Source organism: Loxodonta africana, chromosome 24 (genome assembly GCF_030014295.1).
Source record: "Loxodonta africana isolate mLoxAfr1 chromosome 24, mLoxAfr1.hap2, whole genome shotgun sequence".
NCBI classification, from domain to species: Eukaryota; Metazoa; Chordata; class Mammalia; order Proboscidea; family Elephantidae; genus Loxodonta; species Loxodonta africana.
In genome coordinates, this window is record NC_087365.1 from 20,710,821 (window position 1) to 20,736,806 (window position 25,986).

Genomic DNA, 25,986 nt, shown 5'->3' on the forward strand with positions numbered 1-25,986 from the left:
AGTCAAGACCCCTGAACATTCCATTTAAACATATATGTAGGATTACAACTCTGAATCATTACTTTTAGAATTGTGCTCATTTTTATATACAATATCATTAACCATGTTTGTATGTCACTAAATATATGTGTGCGTATCAAATATTAAGTGGGGATAAATTTTTTTTATGCTAACTTTTACGTATACGCTTAAAATTCTACTTTTCTTAGATTCAACTCAAATGTTCATTAAATGTGTCACGCATTGGGTTAAATTCTGGGATATAACAAAATGAATACACTCTTAACGCACCCTTAGATTTCAGCTTGAACAACTCTTTTTTCTAGAGACTTCTTAACCCCGAGACTAAATCAGACATGCCTGTCTTACGCTCTTGTAACTGCCTACTGCCTGAACTTTTCTTTCGCAACAGGCAATAACTAGTAACTTTTATTTACTTATTTATTTATTGGAGGCTCGACTTTGCTCCTAGACTGGAAACTCTGAGGCTATGATGATGTTCTCGATCATCACTGTATCCCCAGTGCTGGCGCATGGAAGCACATTTAAAAAATCTTGAATGAATGAATGAGTGCGCATAGGGTCCATGCCCTTAAGAGTCAGTCTTGTCGAGAAATAAAGCAGCTTAAACCAGACAGCAGGTAAGAATGACTTGCTGTTTCTCTGCCATACCTTGCCTTCGCTTTTCCAGGTCAGAAAGAAGCCAAATTCATCCACTTTGAAGAGGCAGTTGGGTTCAAACACAAAGGATTCCTGTTAAGAAGAAATGTGTTGATCTGCATGACTCACAGCATTATGAATCTAACAAAAATGCAAACATCTTTTAGCCTCCAAACAAGGGAAAATTAGAAATCACCCTTTTGCATCGTGAATCTAATGACCACGTTTCTTATTATGTTATATTATGGAAACTCTTTACCTTAGTTTTTGTATGGAAAGGCTGATGAATCTTATACAGCATCTTTCTACTGGACAGGTTTAAGAACAAAACACACTGATGTCCTAAAGGTCATAGAGAAGAAAGGTTTCCCAAGATCTGGAAAATGGGCTTGTGGAGGCCCAGCTCAGACACAGTTGGCCTCCCCCCCACCAAAAAGAATCATTTTCTTCATCTGCTATAATGTCAACATTCAGGAGATAATTTTTTTTTTTTTTTTGTCTGTACAGTTCAGCATTCAGATGTTTGGTCTGAAAATTGCTGAGGCTTTAGCTTTTATACCCATCCTCATTTGGCGTCCTATAAACCAGGACCTGAGTCGCACTTTCAGCTACTCAAAGTGTAGTCCTTGGACCAGCAGCATCAGTATCACCTGGGAGCTTGAATGAATTACTTATTCTAGGGACCCAGGCCAAAGGAGCCTTGGTGGTACGATGGTTAAGCACTCAGCCACTAACAGAAAGTTTGAAAGGTCCGTAGGAGAAAAGACCTACCGATCTGCTCCCATAAAGATTACAGCCTAAGAAACCCTATGGGGCAGTTCTGCCCTGTCATACAAGATTGGACTCAACTCGACGGCACATAACAACAGCAACAGGGTCCCAGCCCAGATGGAGTGAAACTGAGTCTCTGGAGTACAGCCTAGCAATCGGTGTTCCAACAAGCCCTCGAGGTGATTCTGATGTATACTAAAGTTTGAGAGCCAATGCTGTGGACTTTGATACCAGCAACTCTTGTGAAAACTAGAGAATCAAATTGGAATCAAGAAGGAATATAAGCCAAATTCAGGGGCACTACAGCAGCTGTGCCGTACGCCAACCGATTCCTAGTCTTCAGTAAGAGAGCACCATTGTGCTTAGGGATATCAGCAAAGTTCTATGTCAATGAGAAAAAGGATGTTCAGGAAATGAACCCAGATGCCCTGTGCCCTCTGTTTGCATTACACCAAGACTTGGCAGCCATGCTTCAACAAAACCACATGTTCTTTTTATGATCTAAAGAACTGGTCTTCCTAGATAATTGCACCAGCAGCAATAAGGAAACTTTCTGGCAGACGACCGATCAAGGCAGTGACTTAAAGCAAATAAATAGTAATTACAGGATTAAGATTTTAAGGGTAGTTCCGATTCTTAGTTTCACCCATCAAACTGCATACTCCTAAATTCCAGGGACACAGTAACATTCATCAAAGTAAGTCCAATGTCAAGAAACTGAGCCACCACAAAGTGTCAGAAATTAGAGTCCTGGGGAACATGAACAAAGTCAGTCTTCAAGTTTGTCTGGCTAGCTTTCTGAGAGTTGAAGAATTATTATATATGTTTCAACTCTATATCAGGCAGGTGCTGGGTACTGCAGACAGGATAATGAATAAGACAAAGGGAGAAGCATGGTATGACTTTTGCCTTTGGAGTCAAATGGACCTGAATTCAAATCCCAGCTCTGCTGCTTATTACTTATTTTCTCCTGGAAAGAACCTTTCAAAGTCTCAAAATCCTTGTCATATAAGTGGAAGTATTTACACCCACCTTTCAGGATTCTTGGAAACTCTGGGAGCATAGAGGTTAAGAGCTACAGCTGCTAACCAAAAGGTCGGCAGTTCGAATCTACCACGTGCTCCTTGGAAACCCTACAGGGCAGTTCTACTCTGTCCTATACGGTCGCTATGAGTTGGAATCAGCTCAACAACGATGGGTTTGGTTTTTCAGGCTTCTTGTCGGAATTAAGTAAAATGGTGAATGTAAGGAGCTTGGTACATAGTTACAACTCAGCAAGTGGTCTATTGTCAGTAATGTATGGTTCGAATTTATAATAGTGGTAGCAAAATATTAACACTATTGCCAATATGTGACTTTTTTTGAACCTCAAAAATGGCATTTTTGGATGCTCAGCCTTTCAGAAGAGGCTTTACCCAGAAGTTGACACTTGAGATGGGTCTTAAAGAAAGAGTAGTTATTATTCAGGTGACAAAGCATGCCAGGCAGAGGAACGGGCATTTGCAAAGATACGTAGGCTTGACCTGACACTGGAATCTTCTGAGGAGTTTGGTGTGCTTAGAACACCCCAGGGGAATGGCAGGGAATGAGAACGCATAAATAAGGGATGGCCAAGAGGGTCTTGTAGCCATGCTAAAGGTACTAGGTTTCACCCAAAAGTCTAGGGGGAGTATTATATCATTATTATTGATTGGGACATGAGAATTATCAACTAATTAAGACATGAAAATAAACATATTTTAGAATACTTCCTGTTATGGATTGCATTATGTCCCCGAAAAAGGTATGTTGAAATCCTAACCCCTATACCTGTGGATGTGACCTCATCTGGGAATAGCAAGTTTTTCTTTTGTTATGTTTTTGTTATGTTAATGAGGTCATACCAGAGTAAGATGGGACTGAAACCTAATCCCTTCTGAGTGGTATCTTATAAAGTACAGACACAGAAACAGACACACGGGGGAAGATGGAGGCTATGTGAAGATACATCTACAAGCAGCTAAGAAATGCCCAGAGCTACGGAAGCTGAAAGGGATAGGTACCTTCCCCTAGAACCAACAGAGACATAGAGGGATAAAGACAGAGTCAGAGAGAGAGAGAGAGAGTGCCTATCCCTGCTGACAACCTGAATTCAGACTCCTTGCCTCCAATTCCTGTTCTTTAAAGGAAACCACTTGTGGTATCTTTTGTTACAGCAGCACTAGGTAACTAAGACAATTCCTAAGCAATGTCTGACAGTAATGAAGAATTTCGGTGCAGCGTTCAAAAAGTATGTCCTAAAGTGGTGTTTATAGAGTAGACTCACATTATTATCATTTATTTAGGTACACTCTATGCCAAATAAGGATTTGAGATGACCCATGAAACATACACAACAAATAAGAATGGTTTTCCAAATTATTTGAAGCTGGTCTTTCACTCAGTTCCTTGACCTCCTTAACTATAATGACTTTTTCTTACTTCGCATCTCAGCTACCCAGTGGCCCTCCAGGGCTTGTCATTACCACCTTGAAATTTCAGTTCTTAACTACCCACCACCCCAAGTCTTAGACCACCACATCTAGCTCCTAGCCCTAAAGTCCTTCTCTTCTACATTTATTTGACTTCTTTGCAACCTTCTATTCATGAACCCTACTAATCTCTCACTATGCATCCGACTACTCCCCCTTTTACTTCCATCCTTATCCAGCTTTTTGCCATGGTCCAACATTACAATCACTCCCTCACAGATACCCTCAACTCCCATGTGTCATTTTTTATTTTGTTGATTAAAAAAAGGTCTACCCTAACCATGTTTTGGCACTGGCCTTGATGGGGGAAAAAAAAAAATTCACAAAATTGAATTTCAGGCTGTATTTAAAAACCTCCAATGGAGAGTCAACACTGAACTTCGGCCTTATGATTCTTTCTTGGACAGGACTATTTCCTTGCTTCTCCTCAATCCCCTTCCTCTCAGCCAATCACTGTACTTCACTGAATAAAGAGAAGACATCAGACAGGATTCCCCACATCCTCTTAATGTTCTCCTTTTTCCCTTCTAATAAAGCATGCTTTTTCCCATCAAAGGTCAACCCCCCTACTTCTGTTCCGGATCTCATCCTCTTCCGCCTACCCAAGGACTTCGGTCCTCCGTTTATCAACATGCAGCACCCATCAGTTTCTTCTTCTCTATGAGATCATGTTTATTAGCACACCAATAAGTTCTAGTTGCTTTCCCACTCCCTCCTTCATTTACTACCCTACCTCTCTGACCCCTTTCAGGGCATAATATCTTGAAAAGTTTGTCTATACTCACTATCTCCACCACCTCTCTTCCATTCCATGTTTGATTGACTCCATCTGGTGTCCATTCCTATCATTCCCTGAAACTTCTCTGGCCATGACTTCTATGCAGCCAAATGCAGTGAACACATCCCTTTTCTCACCTGATTTGATCGCTTAGTGGTTGACTATTCCCTCCTTCTTGAAAACTCTCCAATCTCAATATCCTGGTTTTATTCTATTTCCTTAATCTTATTTCCTGCTTTTTCTTTCTGTACCCAATTTCTACATATTCCCAGGACTTGGTTTTGGGAATTCTCATTTCTATTGTGTTCCTAGAACTCACTCAGTCCCAAGGCTTAAATACCATTTATTTGCTGATGACTCCCAAATTTATAATACCAGGCCAGTCCTCTCTGAGTTACAAATTCAGATATCTAACTCTCTACTTGACTTCTCCACTGGGATGTCTCAAAATTAACATGTTCAGACTGAATTGTTTATTCCTTATCCCTCTCTCCAAGCCTCTCTATCACAAGACTTTCTTAGTTCAATAAATGTAACTAATATTTACCCATTTATTGAAGTGAGAAATCCTTGACTTTCCCTTACCCTCCCCTCTTGCTTCTATTAACAAGTCTATTTCCACAGCATTTTTCATAAATGTCCACTTTACTCCATTTGTATCACCAACACCTTGGTTCAAACCACCATCATCTCTCCCCTGGATTGGTCTTTCCACTTCTACTCTTTCTTTCCATGGTGACCAAATTGATGCTTTAAACTTTTAATCAGCTCATTAAAACCATTCAGTGTGTTCCCATCACATTTAGGATAAAATCCCAACTTCTTTCCATGGCCTAAAATGTCTTGGATAATCCAGATCCTACAGGCCTTTCCAACCTTATATCATTCTTCTTCATGGCAGTCATCACAACTTTTTTCCTTGAACCTCTCAAGCCCTTTCTAGCCTTAGGGCCTTTGAACTTGTAGCTCTTGCTGCTTAGAAGTCTCCTTCTCCTGCCCTTAGCATGGCTGGTTCCTCTACATCCTACAAACCAGAAAACCCACTGCCATCGAGTCGATTCCGACTCATAGCGACCCTATAGGACAGAGTAGAACTACCCCATAGACTTTCCAAGGAGCACCTGGCGGATTTGAACTGCCAACCTCTTGGTTAACAGCCGCAGCACTTAACCACTACGCCACCAGGGTTTGCCTTGCCTTAATTATTCCCTGTTGAGAGAGGCTTTCCCTGAGCTCCTTAAGTAGGTCTCTCATTTGATTCTCTGTTATAGTATCCCAATAATTTCCTTTCTAGCCCTGATTATGATCTCATTTCTTTGTTTAGCAGTTTGTTGATTGGTTTCCATACCAGAATGTAACCTCCATGACAGCAGTGCTCAAAGCAGTCTTATTTACCTTTGTGTTCCTCACACGCAGCACACCAAAAAAAAAAAAAAAAAAAGGCACCCTGAAATTATTTCATGAACTAAAAAACTGAATGAACAAATGATATTTTGTTTCAGATAAAACATTTTGCAGCATGTCACTATATAAATCAAATAAAGAAGAAGTTGCTCAAGTTGAGGGGGTTGGGCCAGGCCCAGAACTCATTAGGGTCAGTCCTTGGAGGCCTGTCATGGACGGATGTACAAATAAAAGGGTACTGCGTTGAGGCAATCTCCTTGAAGCACAGGGTGCCCTTTTCTAATTCATACAAACTCAACTCAGAGGTTGGGGGTGGCTTCAAGGCACCCTCTGGGATCCCTACTTGACCAAGAAAACCATTTGAATCTCACTGAAAGAAATAATTTTCTAAATATGATAAGAAATCTGGGCAAGGAGGGCGGAAAGTAGGTAGAAGAGTAAAATTAGAATAGAGAAAAAGGTAACAAAACAAAATGGAAAAAAAAAATATCATTTATCAGGTGCACACGCAGTCTGTAAGATAAAAACATCAGCTGTCAGGAGAAGCAATTGCCAGAACAGAAATGTACCAGTGAGGCCTCAGAAAGGAGTCCTGACTGACGCTAAAGACAAGGTTCCTGACAAAACCCCATAAAAAAATGAGCTCATCAACTGTAGCCAAAATGTTCTTGGATCAAATGTGTTCAAACCACTCATAAAAAATCAGACTGTAATTGTGAGAGTCATGTGGCCATCAGATGGAAAGGAACACAAACACAACCTGCTTCAGTTTCTCTTTACCTCCCACTGACAAAGATGTGGATCTCTCTGATGACTAAAGGCTCACAACCTCGAATCTTTTTTCCCTAACAGTCGTTTTAAATTTCACACTGATACCTACTGACCAGAACCTGGGCTGTGGCCCCGTGACCAGATCAAGGCAGTAACAGCCTAAGTCTCATTGCCAGGAACACTCCCCTACAGACCTGAGCACTGCAGGGGACATCACAAAAGGAAGCTGGGCTCTTTCTCCTTTGCAAATCTGTTTGTTCTGCAGTTGACCAATGGTAATGGAACTCTCTGGTAACGAAACAAACCCCAGTAGAACTTCTTTCAGGGGGTCTAGAATTTCATTTCTCATATGACTCAGTTAAGATTCATTCATTTAAATCTTTCGAAGTTAATTTGTAAAGTCCACCAGTCTGAAATGGCAAGCTGTCTGTGTTAGCCTCTCTTTGTCCTTCTCTCTCCCTGAAGCATCCCTGATGTGGGCATTTTGAGGCCAAATCTGGATAATCTGAGAGGGTTTACATGTGGCAGCAGGACACTGGGGACAGGCTCCCCCAGTCTTGCCAGAGAATGCTTTAGGCAATCATTCCTAAGAAATTCAGCAACTACCTCTCAGCTTGCAGAAGGAAGAACAAAATCAACAAAGCGTGTCTTTAGGAGAAGTACATGGTCACTCAAAGTAACCTTCTTGGGCAGGCAAAAGTATCACACAAGTCTAATATTCCTTAGCGATGTAAATAGGGAAAAATTAAAGAGGACCAGATTACTCAGAGCCAGGTAGATAAGTAGTATTTTGTAATAATGCCTACAATAAATATTATAAACGTATATGTCACCCCCTGCAAAAAAAAATCTAAGAACAACAGGACACATGGTTTGCAGAGATGCTTGAAACATGGTCACAAGCTGGTAACTCCTTCTTGTTACTAAATCATTTCTAATTAAAACATGATTAGCTCCCGAATAATAAATTACACTGAACAAGTGATTATAATATAGCCACACAGAAGACATAAAAAAAAAAAAAAATTTTTTTTTTTTTTTTTTTTTTTACACAGAAGACATAACAGGCAGTCCTAGGAAAGAACATTTTATTTGATTTTTTTTCTCTTTTTTATTTACCGTACTTTAGATGAAGGTTTACAGAACAAACTAGCTTCTCATTAAACAGTACACATACTGTTTTCTGACACTGGTTACCAACCCCACGACATGTCAACACTCTCCCTTCTTGATGTTGGGTTCACCACTACCAGCTTTCCTGTCCCCTCCTGCCTTCTAGTTCTTGCCCCTGGCTGGTGTGCCCATTAAGTCTCGTTTTGTTTTATGGGCCTGTCTAATCTTTGCACGAAGGATGGACCTCAGGAGTGACGTCATTACCGAGCTAAAACTGTGTCTGGGGGCCATACTCCAGGGGTTTTCCAGTCTCTCTCAAGCCAGTAAGCCTGGTCTTTTTTTGAGAGTTAGAATTTTGTTCTACATTTTTCTCCAGCTCTGTCTGGGACCCTCTATTGTGATCCCTGTCAGAGCAGTCAGTGGTGGTAGCCAGGCACCATCTAGTTGTGATGGACTTAGTCTGGTGGAGACTGCGGTAGTTGTGGTCCATTAGTCCTTCCGACTAATCTGGGAAAGAACATTTTAAATGACTGCTGTATCAAGATGACAGACAATGTTGGCTAGAGTCACTGAAAGGAAAGGAATCTCAAATGACTTTCATGGAATTTCCCTTTGAGTGTATGCATTTCCCACTTAAGTAGTCCAGTTTTTAAAATGTTTTTTTTCACAATAGCTGCTGTGGATGTCACTCTCTTCCCATTTTTATCTTCTGAAATAGCTGATATTTGGGCCTCTGCAATACATAGTCCCTACTGGCTCTTGGGCCAACACTGGCGCTATCAGTTTACTGCATCTAAGAGGAGTTCAGAAGTTACTGGAACATGCATACAGCCACCACCTGGAGAATTCTAAAGTGAGCATAGAATTGGCATCAGAAAATTGCCTCAGAGTCCCAGAGGCTTAGCATGAGGCCTTTCTGTGTTGGGGGTAGGGCTGGTGTATCAGTTGGGTCTCTAGGAAGCAGATACCAAGGAACTGGAAATGCATGAGATAAGGAAAAACTCCTATGGAAGGGAAACGGGAGAGGGAGGAGTAGGTAAGGGATGTCTTCAGACCATGATGCAGGGCTGACACCTGTGAAAGAAGAAAAGGGAGGGAGGACTGGGTTGGAAGATCCTCAGACTGCACTGCAGCTCTGAGAAAGGCTTGGCCAGGCCAGTGGAATGCTCCACAGCAAAGACTGTCCATTAGAGGAGCCTCATTTGGGGCAGAAAAGACCCGGTCCTAGTGTCCCTGCCATGTTCAGTCACTGGTGGGGGCTGTAGGGGTGCTGAAGGCACTGTAGCTGGAGGCTGTCAGCTGACTACATTCCCAGTGGCCGATTTTTCTTGAAGGGACAGTTACACAGCACACTTCCATAGCTGCTGAGGGTGGTACATCTTGCTAACCCTTTCTCCAGACCCCCAAAAGGTCCCCATTAAGAGGAGAAGGGGGCTCTTTTTATTTTGCTATCATAAGTTAGATGGAAACCCTGATGGCGTAGTGGTTAAGTGCTATGGTTGCAAACCAAAAGGTCAGCAGTTCAAATCCACCAGGCACTCCTTGGAAGCTCTACGGGGAGTTCTACTCTGTCCTATAGGGTTGGGGTGAGTCGGAATTGACTTGACAGCAATGGGTTTTTATTATGGGTTAGAAAGAAAGAAGATGGTTTTATAGTAATCTAGCCAGGTTGCATATGGGATGTAGAATGGATCTAATAACATTTACTGTCTACTACTGTCCGTCCGTCTGTCCATCCATCTACCTATCTACCTACCTATCACAGTACCTTGTGATAATCTACTTCTGCTTAAAGCTATAGCCTGATATCTTATTAGAGTGTTTCTTGTCTTCCTGCAGTGGTTAAGAGTTCAGCTGCTAACCAAGACGTCTATGGTTCAAATCCACCAGCCAGTACTTGGAAATCCTATGGGGAAGTTCTACTCTGTCCTATAAGGTTGTTATAAACAGAATTGATTAGACAGCAATGGGTTCTTGTCTTCCCAGCATGAGTTTACAGTGAAGGCAAACTTGTGTATTAGACTTTTCTATTTTACTCACAATTTCAAGAAGTAGGGACAGGCTATACTTTATGATCAATTATTTGCATTAAGGCTTTGAGGAGAGCAAATGGAAATGAATTAGAAGAAGTGGAGAAGAAAAAAAAAAAGAATCCTCACTCCCAGTTGCAGGGGCCTTAAAATTCCTAAAAAATTAGGAACCATTCAAGTAACAATAAATTTGAGGTCAATAAAACTATAATATTGAATGTAACAAAGTAATTTCTGAATTACAGTAGGTGCTTACTTAGTATTTGTCGACTGATGAATTAATTCCCTCCTGGGCAATGGAGTAAGTAAAAACAAAGTCTCTGCTCTCATGGCTTATGTTCTAGGAAGGATTTTGACAATGAATAAAAAAACAAACAAATAATGTATCCCCCAAAAAAAAAAACAAACAAAACCCACTGCTGCTGAGTCAATTCCGACTCATAGCGACCCTATATATCAGGTAGTGATAATATGAAGATAAAAAAATAGTGAAGAGTAAGGGGACTGTTTGTAGGGGATGCTCATGAAGGCCTCTTGAATGAATCTCAATAAAGTGAAGGAGTGAACCATGAGAATAGATAATAGATAGGAAATAGCAGGCCAGAGAGGGAACCACCAGTGCAAGGGTCCTGAGGTAGGAGCATGTCTAGTATGCTCAGGGAACATCAAGGGAACAGGGAAGTGATGGATACTGTAGGGGATTTGTGGGCCACAGGAATGACTTTGGAAATTATTTGGAATGAGCTAGGAAGTCACTGAAGGTTTAGCACAGAAGGGGTGTACTCTGACTTATATTCTAAAAAGGTTCATCTTATTTATTCCTTATAATAGCCCTGCAAGGTAGATATGATCACCCCCATTTTTCAGAAAAGTAAGCTATGGCAAAAGAGCCCCTTTGATGCAGGGGTTAAAGCACTCGGCTGCTAACCAAAATGTCGGCAGTTCGAACTCACCAGCCACTCCACAGAAGAAAGATGGGGGCAGTCTGCTTCTGTAAAGATTTACAGCCTTGAAAACTCTATCGGGTAGTTCTACTGTGTTCTATAGGGTCGCTATGATTCTGACTTGACTGACTCTACAGCAACGAGTTTCTTGTTTTTTTGTTTTTCTTTTTAAGCTGTGGCTTCGTAGGTTTATGACTGGCTCATTGTCATATCTCTTGAGTAGCAAAGCCAGAATTGAGCTTATTTCTGTTTAACTCCCAAATCCATGCCTTTAAGCAACTATCTGTATTACAAGCTTTTGGAAAGTGCTCTTTGGCAAAGGTTTACCCTAAATACCACTTAGTACAAAAGCTCTTTATTTACAAATAATGTCCTGATAACTTGCTTTGGTAAGCATCTAAAAAAACAGGCTCCCTTTAGTATCTCACCAAAGTTAAGAAAATCATCTGTCCTTTTAGGTTCTGGTAGGGGAGAAACCACAACAGAGGAGCAGCAGAGGGGCCAGCAAAGCTGTCCCAAGGGTGGTCTCCTTAAATGTTTTTGACAAGGCACTGTTTCAGAGCAATCGCTTACTATTTATGCTTTAAAAAAAAGTAGGCTAAAAGCTATGTGCTCCTTACTAATTTATCAGGATCAACGTTGACTATTAAAAACACTCAGTATTAAAATATTATCTGGTGAAATTATTTTATGTCTTTTTCCACTGACTGAAAGAAAATATTATGGTCTTTTTATAGCGGACATTCTACCTCAATTTGTTTTTTTCAAAAGAAATTAGAGACTAAAAAAGCCCTGGTCTTTATTGACCATAAGGCTGAGGGGCAATTATATGAAAAATAAATTCCTTCCATCCCCATCCCCCTAAGAGAATCAGATTGACAACTCCCTGAAGTAGCAGTGTGATAATTATGGTCTGGAAGTGATAAAGCAAATTCGTGACTAAAAGAGTTAAATAGATCAGAATCTTTTTTTAAAAGTGTATTTTTTAAGTCATACATATTTAAAAAATGTTTCTCTGTTGGCAGCCACTGTGAATAACAACATTGGTAGCTATCACTCTTTATCATTTCTGGAATCCAGTTCCATCAAGGACTATACCTCGGACCATAGCTTCTCTTTCCTCATCTGCAAAATGTGGAAAATAATCCCATTTAATCCTCACAAGCACTTAGGTCTTAAAGAGACGACAGATGTAATAAAGTGCTTGAAGTAGGGAAAATACATTTTCTTTAGTGTTTTAATATTAAAGTAGACGGGATATATTTTCTGGTTTGTTTTAGTATAGCTGTATCAGCTGTGATTAATCTCTAGTCTTTGGAAAATGGCGCAGGTTCTGTTCAAGATACGGCTTAGCAGCCTGTTCCACTCTTAACAAGCATGACTGAGCTTTGTGTTGCAAATGGTAAACTTTAACAGAAGTCAAATGTTATCATGAGAGTAGAACTAATTTAAGTAAGTTTCATTTGATTATAAAACCCAAAATAGAGCTCTTAATTTTTGTTCTGAAATTCCCCCCAATTAGACCTACTGGCATCTCAAAATTGAAAATTGCCATAACTAATGCTCTAAGTAATCTCTGAGCATTTTTTATTGCACCAGCTGCACTGGTCTTTTCCAAAGGAGTGGTCTCTCTTCTCTTCTTTGTTCTCTTGAGAAATGGCCTTCAGCCTGCAGGACGGCAGCTAGGAAGGCTGCCTGGTGCTTTTGATCTGCAACTTTCTTTCTTGCTCCTTATCTCAGTCAGAGTGGGCCTGGCAGAGCAGGTCCACTAGCTGAGAGATTCTTATATAAGTTTTGTCAGTCTGTTACAAACATACAGATTAGAGTCCAGATGTCTGCCATGCATGTCTTTAGTTTAATAAAGAGTTTCTTGTAGTTGTTTTGTGATGTATAAGACCATCTGTGGGCTACGTGCTTAAAAACATTAGGTAACCCTGACCTTCTCCTTATAAAACCCTCCCATTAGCCCTTTAGAGTTAGACAGAATTTGAGAGAAATTTAACCCCCTCTGCCTCTTGGATACCGGTGTTCAATAAAGCCCTCTTGCTGCTTACCTCCTTCTGTCTCAGTATTGGCTTTGTGGCAGGCGGCTTGAATCCACAATTTGCAGTAACATGCCTGGCAGATCCCGTTGGCATCGAGTCGATTCCAACTCATAGCAACCCGATAGGGCAGAACTGTCTATATAGAAGAACTGCCCCAGAGGGTTTCCAAGTTGTAGCTGGTGGATTTGAACTGCTGACCTTTTGGTTAGCAGCCGAGCTCTTAACCACTGTGCCAACAGTACCCAGCACATAGAAGGGCTCAATAAAATCGCCTCTTATTATTATCATCAATCTGGTATGATCAACCTCTCTGAAAAAGAAAAGTTTCTTTCATTCAATGGTTCTGTTTTTTTTTATCTGGATTTCCTGTTTGAAGGAGATTTGCTGTAAAGAACTTTAAACAGATTTAATTTTTTTTTTTCCCCTTCTAGGGAAGTCTAAAACTCCTGACCTTGCTTTATGCCTAGTGGTTCTCAAACTTGAGCTTGCATCCTGGGAATCACCTGGGGAGCTCTTAAAACACAGTTCGCTGGGCCCCACCACCAGAGTGTCTGATTCGGCAAGTCTGGGGTGAGGCCGGAGAATCTGCATTCATAACAAGTTCCCAGGTGCTGCTCAGACTGCGGATTGGGAGACCACACTTAGAGAACCACTGTGGGCTAGCTGCTAGGAAGCTTTTTGCTTGGCATGTGACTCAGATGACTTTGGACAAGGTGTATAACCATTTTAAGCCTCAGTTTTGTCACGTGTAAAATGAGGTTAAAGAGACCTACCTAACAACAGGGTTGTTATGAGGCTAAAATGAGAGAATGTTTGCACAGCATGAACAAAGAAAATTTGTAGAGGCCAAGGTCCTACACTTTGTAACTGCTCATAGTGGCAGATATTTCCACTGTAGAGACCAAAAAGCACTCTCCCTAAAAACAACGCCAAACGAGTAACAAGAACAAAAATATTGCCTCACACAGTTTTTAGGAATGGGGATTTCTCTCACATTAAATTGCATATGTTTAAAGAAATGCAATTTTATTACTCAAGAGGAGACTTCAAAATTATTCACTTTGAAATATGCTTCATATTCTATTTGACTGTTCATTTGTTCACAGTTGGAAGAATTCTATTAATTTGACGGCTAGGCTGCGCACATTAACAGAGTGCAATTCCAGAAAGAACGCACAGAGAGAAGGAAGCCAGGAGGTCCTTTCAGGCCTCTTCACCACCAGCATGGAGATTCGCAAGGCTGCACTCATCAATCCTAATTAAAAAGATAAGATGTCCCGGCCCTCGGGTTCCAGTTTATCTGTGGCCCATGGACATGGCTTGAAGTAGCTTATATGGAACATTCTTCTATCTGAAGCAGGCAGTCATGAAAGGGTTATTAACCATCCCATAATAGTTGTTTTTCAGAAAAGTCTACTCTTGCTACATTTTTGTTACAACTTTTACAGCACGTTATCATGATTGGTCAAATCCCCAGGTTTCTTGTCTTCTCCTGGCAGGTGGCCAAGGCACAGGCACACTGACTGAATCTACCAGCTATATGACCTTCCTGGGGTGGCAGTAGCCAGCTGTCACCATTTTTTCAGGGCTGTGCACAGTATTTTTAGAGCCATGCACAAAAACCCATTCACTAAAATTATGTGGACTGGGCACATATCATAAGACTGAAGATCCTCCCCTCACCATTCATGCCTATGTGTGTCACTCCCTATAAAAGGTGCAAACCTGCCTGGTTCAGGGAGCTGGCAGCCTTAGGTCACGAGACTCTGCCTGCCTCCCAGTTTGCAAACTGTGAATAGCCTTTCTGTTCTTCCAACTCTGCATCTGGCTGACTTCAATTCGCTAGTCTGCTTGACAAGAACCTATTAGTTGACGGCTTCCTATTTACACTTCAAGTTGAAAAAAAAGCTATAAAGAATTTACCACTGTAATTTTAGCCATTGAGTTTTAACTAAATTCTTTAGCGTAGCACAGCAATACTAAGAGACCTAAGTAGCTCCTCAGAACCACTTGCTGTCAAGTTGGCCCAACTCATGGTGACTCCGTGTGTGTCAGAGTAGTACTGTGCTCTATAGGGTTTTCAATGGTTGATCTTTCAAAAGCAGATCCCCAGGCCTTCCTTTCGAGGTGCCTCTAGGTGGACTGGAATTTCCAACCTTTTGGTTAGAGGCTGAGCTGGAAACCATTTCACTACTCAGGGACTCAAGCTCCTTAGCAAGTTTCTTTTACCATAAAACCTGTGAAAGCTGGAACCTGAGTAAGGCAGAAATCTGTCAGACAAGGAAAACTCACATACTTTCCACTAATACGGAGTGATTGAAAAGTAGTAAGACTATCCCCTGTCAAAGATGGAAAACTTGTGAGACCCGGAAAAGCAAGGCAGTTTTGTCAAGTTCCAGCTATTACAGGTTTCACTGTATAATATGTCCGTTCAGGCAACATCCGATCACATATATGTCTGTGGTCCCATGAGGTTATAAAAAAACAAAACAAAACAAAAAAACCATTGTGTCAATTCCCACTCATAGTGACACTATAGGACAGAGCAAAACTTCCCCAGAGGGTTTCCAAGGAGTGGCTGGTGGATCCAAATTGCTGACCTTTTGGTTAGCAGCTGTAGCTTTTAACCACTGCACCAAGGTTATAACAGAGTTCAGAAATTCCCATGGGAGAAAGGGACGTAGTGGAAGCAAAAGCTTCCTGCACATAACATGCATATCTTGTGTGTCTTATATACAAAGCGATTGCACTCCTAGGTACACTACAATATCTCATATAGCCTTGCTAAGTATATGTAATATGGTGTTCACACAACGTCCAAATCACATAACGTCCTATTTCACAGACTATATCATGGATGTTAAATGATGCATTACTGTATTTTAATTATATTGGGGTTGACATGTTCTGAGTCATTTTTTCCACACTTTCTTCTTGTTTTTTTATTGTGTTGTTTTGTTTCCACAAGCTCCTTGTAAATCTAACGTGACCCCACGTTTCTTTCTCTAGTTTCCTAGTGGATATGCCTCACGATTTCCCATGAACAGGCTGTCCTTCCTGCACCCTTGAATAGTACGAATCTCAACTGTTAGTTTTCCATGAGACTGACTCAGATACTATTTCATGGGTGAGATGCTTCTGTTCCCCCAGGGAACAGAGTTATCTTCTCCTTTTGTGAAGAAATGAGGAAAGGCAAACCCAAAGAAACTTCATAGAGACAGAAGTAACACACAAATGAGAAAAGCAAGCAAAACAAATGGAGCATCTTAGAAAAGAATGACAAGGGTGGTTTGTTATGAAACAAAAAAAAAGATACAATTATTGAAAAAAGGGAAAGAAATGGAGGGTGACTAAATTAAAAATGTAATACATTCGTAAGAGAAAACGATGAGCTAGAAGTAATTTCTGGAATTATTTCATCATTGCATCAAAACTAATTTATTATTCTTTTCTATGTGGTATTATCTATCTTTTAAGTTAGGGGTCCACAAACTATGGCCCATGAGACAAATCCAGTCTGCTACCTAATTTTGAAAATAAAACTGTTGAAACACAGCCACCCTCATTGGTTTATGTACCATCCATGCCTACTTTCCTGCTATGGCAATAGACTTGAGTAGTTGGCTTGCAAAGCCTAAAATATTTAGTATCTGTCTTTTACAGAAGAAGTGTGTTGACCCTTGTTCTAAGCCTTTTCCACAAGCGGTTATCTACTACATAATGGGCACCTAAGATAACTGTGCTTGATTGCAAAACAGGGCCACAACCCACAGAATCATGGACTGACCCACAGACTCTAACCCACAGAATCACACACCACATAAATGGTCAGTGTTTTAAACCTCTAAGCTTTGAAGTGGTTTGTTACGCAGCAAAAGCTGATACAGTTATTGACTAACAATCAAAAGCCTTGTCTCTTCATATTTCTAATGCAGGATCTGCCCTTTCTTCCCTTTCAGGCCTCATTACTTCCTTCTAGGATTGATATCATGTCTTCTAGAGGGACTTAAGCTAGGCTCACTCTTGTCCTGTACCTCCTTGTGATCTTCTCACACCTGTCAGAACACCTGTTCCAGTCAGTCACGCCTGGGGTCTGTAATTCCTCCTTGGGAAAATCATCTTAGTGTTCCAAGGTTTTCAGATTCCTCAGTTCTCCAAATTCTTGGATATCCATACAACTTAGTACTCTCCGGTATATATACTTCGTTTAACACGCAGTCAGACCTCATCATTAGTCTGTTGATGAGTTCGCCTATTTGCTAAAAATACTCACGGCACTTCATGGGAAAAAAATTCCCAGCAGAGGCCAAGCCTTGACTGATATCCCCTAATTCAGTGTGTGCCGGAGATTTGGTAGAGTCAACCCCGATTCACAGCGGCACCATGAACAATGGAATGAAATGCTGCCTGGTCCTGTACCATCCCCATGGTTGGTTATGGACTGTACCTTTGTGATCCACAGAGTTTTCACTGGCTGAATTTTGGAAGCAGACTTCCAGCCCTTTCTTCCTGGACGCTCTGTTAAAACCTGTCTAGCATCAGAGCAACACGAAAGCCCCCACTGACAGATGAGTGATGGCTGCACATGGGGTACACTGGCCAGGAATCAAACCTGGGTTTCCTGCATGGAAGGTGAGAACTCTACCACTGAACCACCACTGTCCGCACTGACAGAACGTAACTACCACAGATAAGAAGAATCCATTCTATATGTTTTCACTGCCTCAGTCAGTCCTCTCCTTTCTTATCATAAAGGGCAGTGAGTCTTTTTTCCTCCAGCTCATGCATTAAGAGACCTGTGGTGTTGCAGGGCTAGGTCAATAAGCTTTGTGATTGGAAACTGCCTTTCTCACCTTCCCCACAAACCAAAAAACCAAACCCAACGCACTGCTGTTGAGTCGATAGAGACCCCTATAGGACAGAGTAGAACTGCCCCATAGAGTTTCCAATGAGCAGCTGGTAGATTTGAACTGCCAACCTTTTTGGTTAGTAGCCAAGCTCTTAACCAATGAGCTACCAGGGCTCCCCTTACCCACAAGGATAAATGTGCACCATGGATCTATAGTAAACACCTGGGATGAGCCTAGACTCTGTTGATTAACCCCTAACTCTGACTGAAGGCAGAGAAAGAAAAGGGGGAGATGTTCCAAGCCATTAGTTTTACTGGTAGAAACTTGAGGAGTCTAATTTTTTATGCTAGGAGCTGAATAATAAGCAGCTCTTTACAGTCTGCATTGGAGTTTATTGAGTTATTTGCTCTGGGTAAACACTTGAAACAGCAAAACAGACATGGTCTCAGCCCTGGCAAAGCCTATACTCGGAAGGGCCCTCCCCTCACTCGGTGCCCCAGGATCCTTGGGCGGTAGGCCTACTGTCTCCATTTGAGGTGAGATCAATACTCGCTCAGGTGAAGTCACTTGCTCAAGGTCATAACTTGTAAATGTCAGGGCCAAGTCTCAAATCGGTGTCTCTTGTTAAGGCTGGTTGTTTTCAGGAACTCTCCAAACCATACAGACCTTTCCTTAAACATCTCATGCTTGGATGACGAGTTCTAAGCTTTAGGGGCATGAGAGTACAGATAACATTATCAGCACTGTTATTTCAAAGGCTGGACTAGAGGAAAGAGGAGGACTGAGTATTTTTGCAAAAGCTGCCTGACACTAGCTGTTTGCTGCTTTGGGTTGGTTCAGTTTTCAGACCAACTGACTACATGCCTAGGAGCCTGGCTATAGCTTTCTTGTCATGTGTAGAAGAAAGCACATGGCTGTAATGACAAGAAAGGTAACTGAAGGCAGGTGGGCATAGAATCGTGGGAAGGTGGAAAACTGAAACTCTTCCAACTTACCCGCCTTAATGTCCCCTCTTTATTTAGCACAGAGATGTTAAGAAAGTTGTTCATGGGAATACAGCCAGTGAAGAAATGAGCAACACTCCAATTTGCCTTCCTTAAATTAAAGTCCTGGTGTTCTCCTGATCAAGGAACCCAGATGGCAGAGTGTTAAGTTCTTAGCTGCTAACTGAAAGGTTGGTGGTTCAAACCCAACAGCCTCTCTGTGGAAGAAAGGTGTAGCAGTCTGTTCCCGTAAAGATTATAGCCTCGGAAACCCTGTGGGGCAGTTCTACTCTGTCCTATAGGGTCACTGTGAGTCCGAATCGACTCAACGACAATAGCTGTGCTCCTAATCACACTCTCGTACCTCCTACAAGCATGATGGCCCTCCTTATAACCATGTTCCGCATAGCTACCAGAGGAATTGCTTTCAAAATGAAAGCAGATCAAGTCAACAAGCCGCCATTGAGTCGATTCCAACTCACAGAGACCTCATGTGTGTCAGAGTAGAGCTGTGCTCCACGGGGTTTTCAATAGCCAATTTTTCAGAAGTAGATCTGCAGGCCTTTCTTCTGAGGATCCTCTGGGTAGACTCAACCCTCCAACTTGGTTAGCAGCTGAGTGGGTTAACCACGTGCACCACTCAGGGACTCCTGTCAGTCCCCATTTAAAATGGCTTCCCGTAGGATTCCGAATGAAATCCAAGCTCTTTGGCCTGGCTTTACAGGCATTAAAACTCACTGCTGGGCTCATGCCCAGGGTTCAGACTCAGAGCTGTGGGGTGGCCTGAGACTGCATTTCTAAGAAGTTTTCAGGTGATGCTGATGTTGCTGGTGTGGAGACCACCCTTTGAGAACACTGTTGCACACAGCGGGGCTCTGCCTCCTTCTCAGACGGCTTTCCTTACCATGTCCGCTCACCATTTCCACACCAACCTTCATCCTATTCTTCCAATATACCGAGATTGGACTTGCTTCAGGGCCTTTAAACTCACTGTTCCCATGTCTTGGAATTGCTTTTCCTTGAGTTCTTGGCAAAGCTGGCTCCTTCTTGTCATTCAGCTATTACCTCAAATGTCACCTCCTGAGTAAAGCCTTCCCTGACCACCCACCCACAGCAAAATGCCCCCTCTCCAGTGTCTACCTGTCTCGTTCTGTCTCTGTCTCTCTCTTTCTCATCACTCTTTTAAATCATATAATAGCATTTAACACTACTAGAATTTTACTTGCTTATTTCTATGCTTTATTGGTTTACTGTCTGCCTGTTGCCACTGAACTTAAACTCCCCAGGGACTGAGACTTTGTTTTGTTTACCACGTTATCTTTGGCTTCTAGAACAGTGGCTGGCACTAAGGATTAAGTGACTATCTCGCTTATGCTGTAACTAACAATGACATTAAAAAGTACTTTCTTTGTTATCTAATCTACTTTAAATTTCATCTCAGAAAATACCTTCTTATTTGTTTTCTCAGTACCTTATAATTATAACTGATGGGAGTAATCCTACCTCTGGCAAAACTTAAAGGCCATTTTCTGAATCATTAAAGGGCCAGTTGTATTCAAGATTGTTTAACATTGTTAAGCTGCTGTATATAGGTTGTTAGGGCCTAATGATTTTAAGATGCTAATTCACGTACAGTATACAGAATGTGGTATACATACATAAACATGCATATATACTCTTACCTCTAATTATAATTAGAAGATTCTATTGTCAGAATATTTTTTTGTCCTGTTTGTTCTGCATAAACAGGGTTCCAGCACTGAGCAATGCAACCTCAATATCGTCTTCCATGTATGTTTGACCAATAACTTACTCTCAGGTTAGCAGCAAATAAATGTGGCATCAACAGTGTCGCAAAAGATAATCCCTTAGGGTGGTGGTTCTCAACACTAGCTGCGTATTAGATTCACCTGCAGAGCTTTTTAAAAACCATACCAGTTACATAGCATCTCAGAAGGCGGAGAGACCAGTAGTTTTAAGAACCGCCCCAGGTGATCCTAAGATGCAGACAGGGTTGTGCTTCAGGAAATGGGCTGTGGTCCAAACATCAGCCTTCTGATATCTGGGTGAATTTGATAAATTTAAAAATGACTATCATTCTCAAGGTAGAGAGAGAGGTGAGAGACCCACCTACAACATCTTAACTATAAAAGTATAAAAGGGCTGTTTGCGTAAAACACCTTTTGCTACACAGTATTTCAACATTAAAAAAAAAAAAAAAGCTTCTCTTTCCTGGATAATGTGGCATCACCCCTTTGAGATGTAGTGCAGAGGTGACCCTTGGCTGTACAGGTCTCTGACATTCCCATTCTCTGATCCTACCAGGATGCAGGGGTTGCCCTGGCAGTGGAGGACTCAGAAAGAACATGCATTGACTTCATCCTCTTGGATTGTTTGCTGTGTTTTCCAATTCCTTTTCTGTTGAATTTATTTTTGACTGATATACACGCGATGCCTATGATAGGCAAAATTCTTAGGTATTACAGAAGTAATAATTATACATAAAAAAATTTTTTTTTTAATTTATCATTTATTTATTTCTTAAACCACTACCAATGACTGCAGGGGAAGGCTTGAAAAGATTTTAGGAATATGCCATTGCACAAGAGCTGGCAGGGCAGCCAGGATGTCAACAGGTAGTGATGGGGGATGGAGATGTTTCAGGGAGAGGAATGGAACTGCAGCCACAGATGTGCCCTCCTTGGAGCTCTCTCTGCCTGGGTCAGAGCCCGCCCCGTGTCCTGTGCAGGAAACCCCACCTTGTTTTACACTCTACTCTCCCACACCTTCTATACCCACCAGGTTAGAAAATCCTCTAATTCAGTCCCATAGCCAAAATCTCTCGTTTCCCATGTGTCTCTCCGAGTGTCTATCAGGTCCTCTCAATGCCACCTCCACCCTCCCAGAATATTCTCCTAGCCACATAACTAATCAAGTCACATCCATTTTCCACCCAATATCCAAACCTTACCACTTCCCTGCTGAAAACTCATCAAAGGCTCCTACAGCTTACAAAAACCACACCAAACCTGTTGCCGTTGATTCCAACTCATAGCAACCCTACAGGACAGAGTAGAACTGGCTCAATATGGTTTCCAAGGAGCGCCTGGTGGATTCAAACTGCCAACTTTTTGGTTAGCAGCCTGAGCTCTCAACCACTGCTCCACCAGGGCTCTGCTTATGGCTATTAAAAAAAAAAAAACAAAAAACTAGTTCCAATTCCCTGGGCTAGAAAGTAAAGCCATGCATGGTCTCCAAGCTGCCCATCTCTGTAGCTTCAACTCCTGCCACTCTACCACCCTACCCTCTGCCTCAAGAGGACAAGCTATTTCCCTCCAATGTAATAAGCTCTCACGCCCCTAGCCAGACTTCCCTCATCTCAGCCGTTGGAATATACACTCATGAATCAAGACTAAGCCTGAAGGGGACCCTCTCTCTGAAGCTTCCCTCTCTTCCCTCATAAGGAACACACTTCCACCATCGTCCTTATCACAGACTGTCTGTTAGGGGCAAGCAAAAGGGGGAGGGTGGAAGGAAATTCTAGGGCCACATGCCAAGGGAGTGCCTGGGTTTTCAGACTGAAAGGTTTATCCTTAATCTGGTGAATAATAAAGTTACATTAAAACTTTTTTTTGGTTTGTTTTCTCTTGTTTTAAAATGAGCTGGAAGGATGTTCAATTCTAGAAGGGATGGGGAAGCAGGACTGGAGCTGGAATAACCACAGGACTGTGGAAAGAGGGCCTATAACTGAACTAATCATCCATGAGGCACATGTAGTAATATGTTCATTAGAATATGTTGTGTCGTGTTGTTGTTGGGTGCCATCGAGTCAGTTCCAGCTCATAGTGACCCTATGTACAACATAAACACTGCCTGGTCCTGTGCCATCCTCATGATCCTTGCTATGTTTGAGCCCATTGTTGCAGCCACTGTGCTAATCCCTCTCATCGATGGGCTTCCTCTTTTTCACCGACCCTTTACTTTACCAAGCATGATGTCCTTCTCCAGGGACTGATTCTCCTGAGAACACATGATACAAAGTATGTGAGATAAAGTCTCGCCATCCTTGTGTCTAAGGAGCAATCTGGCTGTACTTCTTCCAAGACAGATTTGTTCATTCTTCTGGCAGTCCATGGTATATTCAATATTCTTGGCCAACGCCATAATTCAAAGTCGTCAATTATTCTTTGGTTTTCCTTATTCATTGTCCAGGTTTTGCAAGCATATGAAGCAACTGAAAATACCATGACTTGGGTCAGGCACACCCTAGTCCTTGAAATGACATCTTTGCTTTTAACACTTGAAAGAGGTCATTTGCAGAAGATTTGTGCAATGCAATATTACTTTGATTATCATTATGATGATTACGTAAGTATCCTTCACTGTAAATACAAGTAATGTGCTACAACTCCACTTCTTACTACACGGGGTCAATATTCTTACCCTGTAGCTGAAATTTAATTTAAATTACCCCAAACCTTGAAATAAGGTAAAAAAAAAAAAAGGCTGTATATATATATCCTTTCAATGTTATAATACTGCAGCACTCTATAACAAGTCTACCAAGGATGATTTATCTCTCTAGACAAATATAACTATGCTTGGCTTATGATACAGCAATGGTTAAGTGTTCGGCTGCTAACCAAAAGGTCCACAGTTCGAACCCACCAGCCACTCCTCAGGAGAAAGATGTGGCAGTCTGTGTCCATAAAGATTATAGCCTTGGAAACCCTATGGGGCAGTTCTACTCTGTCATATAGGGTCACTATGAGTCAGAGTCAACTCGATGGCAATGGGTTTAGGACCCAGATTCTTTGAGGTTAGATGGATAAGTTGCAAATGTTTTTGTTCTATAGAGACTCAAGTCAAACGTGTCTGGTAGAACAACAACCCCAGAGGTTATAGTTTTATTGTTCTGTAGGACAGTAACCAGTTTCATATCTAATTGACCAAACTTATTTTAGCTCTCCTTTCCTAACTATATGGAGCCCTGATGGCACAGTGGTTAAGAGCTCAGCTGCTAACCAAAAGGCTGGCAGTTCGCATCCTCTAGTCACTCCTGGGAAACCTTATGGGGCAGTTCTACTTTGTCCTATAGGGTTGTTATGAGTCGGAATCAACTCGATGGCCACAGATTTGGGTTTTGGGTTCCTAGTTTTATAACCCTTCAGTCCTCAAATGCTCTTGGAAATAGCTTTACCATCCTGCTGGAGTCCTCACTGAGGACAAATCTTTAAATCAAAATACTTTATATGAGAGTTAGGTTTTTTGAAAATTATCCACAGATAATGGTCTGCTTCACTGACGAACAGCTCGTGGTGTGTAAGTTGCCTGGGCTTTTCTGAGTTTTACCGCGTGGTCCACAATTTGATTTCAGAACTGCCTTGAAAAGAGGCCAAATGTAGCTGGGCTTCCACTCTGCCCCACCCTAGGCTTGTACCGATCCGGTACTTGGACACTCCTCTGGGCGTGGCAACTGTGATAACTTTGCAGCTTTCCTGGCCTGAGTGCTAAGTACCACCTGGTTCCATTTGTGTGTGAGTATGGGGGTGGGGAGAGGTAGAAAGTACACAAAGGGCTTTGCTAGAATAAGGGACTCCATCTAAGCTGGGATTTGTGATGGGGAGGGTAGGGCTGGTGGCTGAGATAAGTAATCTTCTATTAAACATTTAATAATTTTTTTTTATGCCTGCCACTGGAGCCTTGGTGGCATAGCGGTTAAGAGCTCGGCTGCTAACCAAAAGGTCAGCCGTTTGAATCCCCCAGCCACTCCTTGGGAGCCCTATGAGGCAGTTCTACTCTGTCCTATAGGGTGGCTATGAGTCTGAGTCGATTCAACAGCAACAGGTTTTTTTGGACGGCAGCCACTGAGAAGAAATGGCTGGCTGATGAAACCTGTATAGATTCCAATTAAGTGAACTGAGAACTATTTCCTTGTGTTGGGAAAAGGAGAATGGTATTTTAAATCTGGTTGTGGTTTGAGCAGATTTTCCAGGGCTATGGTGTCCAATAAGATAGCCATTAGCCACATGTAGCAGTGTAAATTAAAATCAAATAAAATAAAAATTTCAATTCCTCAGCCACACTAGCCACAGTTCAAGTGCTTAACAGACACCTGTGGCTAGCAGCTGCTGTCACGGTCAGCACAGATAGAGAACACATCCGTCACTGTTGAAAGCTCTGTTGAAGAATGTATATGCTTACGTCTAAAACCCATGCTTACGTCTAGAGCCCTTAAAACAATTTGTTGGCTTGTTTTAAATACATACATAGCCCATCAAGGTTATGCAAAAGGCAAGGTCTCAGGAGGGGACAGTTTGAGGTGAAAGGGAGCTAAATTGCTCAGGAGGAGACAGGACTAGAATTTTCAGTTTTTTATCTTTAAGCTTGAGAGGGAGGAATACAGAAAGATAGATAGATCGATAGACAGACAGATAGATAGATACTGGGGAGAGGGGGAATCTGGAAAGAAGAGAGTGAACTGGAAAGGACATTGGGAAGATATACAAAAAAGTACATGCATCTGGGTGGCAGAGTAGGGCAAAAGGCGAAGACTCAGACAGACCCCCTGGGCAGGACTTGCTGATGACATTTATTAAGGGTGATCTCTGATTTTCAGTCTTCGAGCATGTCCTGTTGCATGCTGTAATTCTTCTGCTTTCACTCACTCTTTAGTAAACGTCTATCACACCCCCGTGTTCCTGAAGTTTGTTGATATAATGGGCTAAGGGAGAGAAGTGAACTGAGAACCCTTGGACACAGAGGGGAAGGCATCTGAGGACATGGGTGACCACCACGAGAAAGTCAGCACCTTGGAAGTCCTGGAAAGATTGAGAATGCCTTGAACTGCCAGGGGATGGGGTCTTGAGCCCTTTAATATGATATTAAAAGAAACTCAGGGGACTGGTTGAGTTTGAGACACTTAATTGCATGTGTTTTTAAAAGAACTGCTATTTTTCTCCTCTGCAATGGAAAAATCTCTATTTTAAAAGCTAATATTAAGCATCACTTTGGAAACAATATGTTTTGCAGTTAAATAACTTAGAAGTTAAGTAAAGTTAGAACAAACTAGATTTAGAATTGGTACAGCAAGGACATCATGCTTGGTAAAGTAGAGGGTCAGCGAA

At 41.8% G+C, this 25,986-nt stretch overlaps 1 protein-coding gene across 4 annotated transcripts in view; it reads right to left on the minus strand.

Annotated features, from left to right (window-relative positions):
* Nucleotides 1-25,986, minus strand: part of PLCB4 (phospholipase C beta 4) — a 178,307-nt gene that overhangs the window by 146,916 nt on the left and 5,405 nt on the right. For all 4 annotated transcript variants that reach the window (XM_003411527.4, XM_003411528.4, XM_023550015.2 and 1 more), the window contains exon 2: nt 673-753. In XM_003411527.4, the coding sequence (XP_003411575.2) occupies nt 673-753 (81 nt within the window). The remainder of the gene's footprint in view (nt 1-672; nt 754-25,986) is intronic.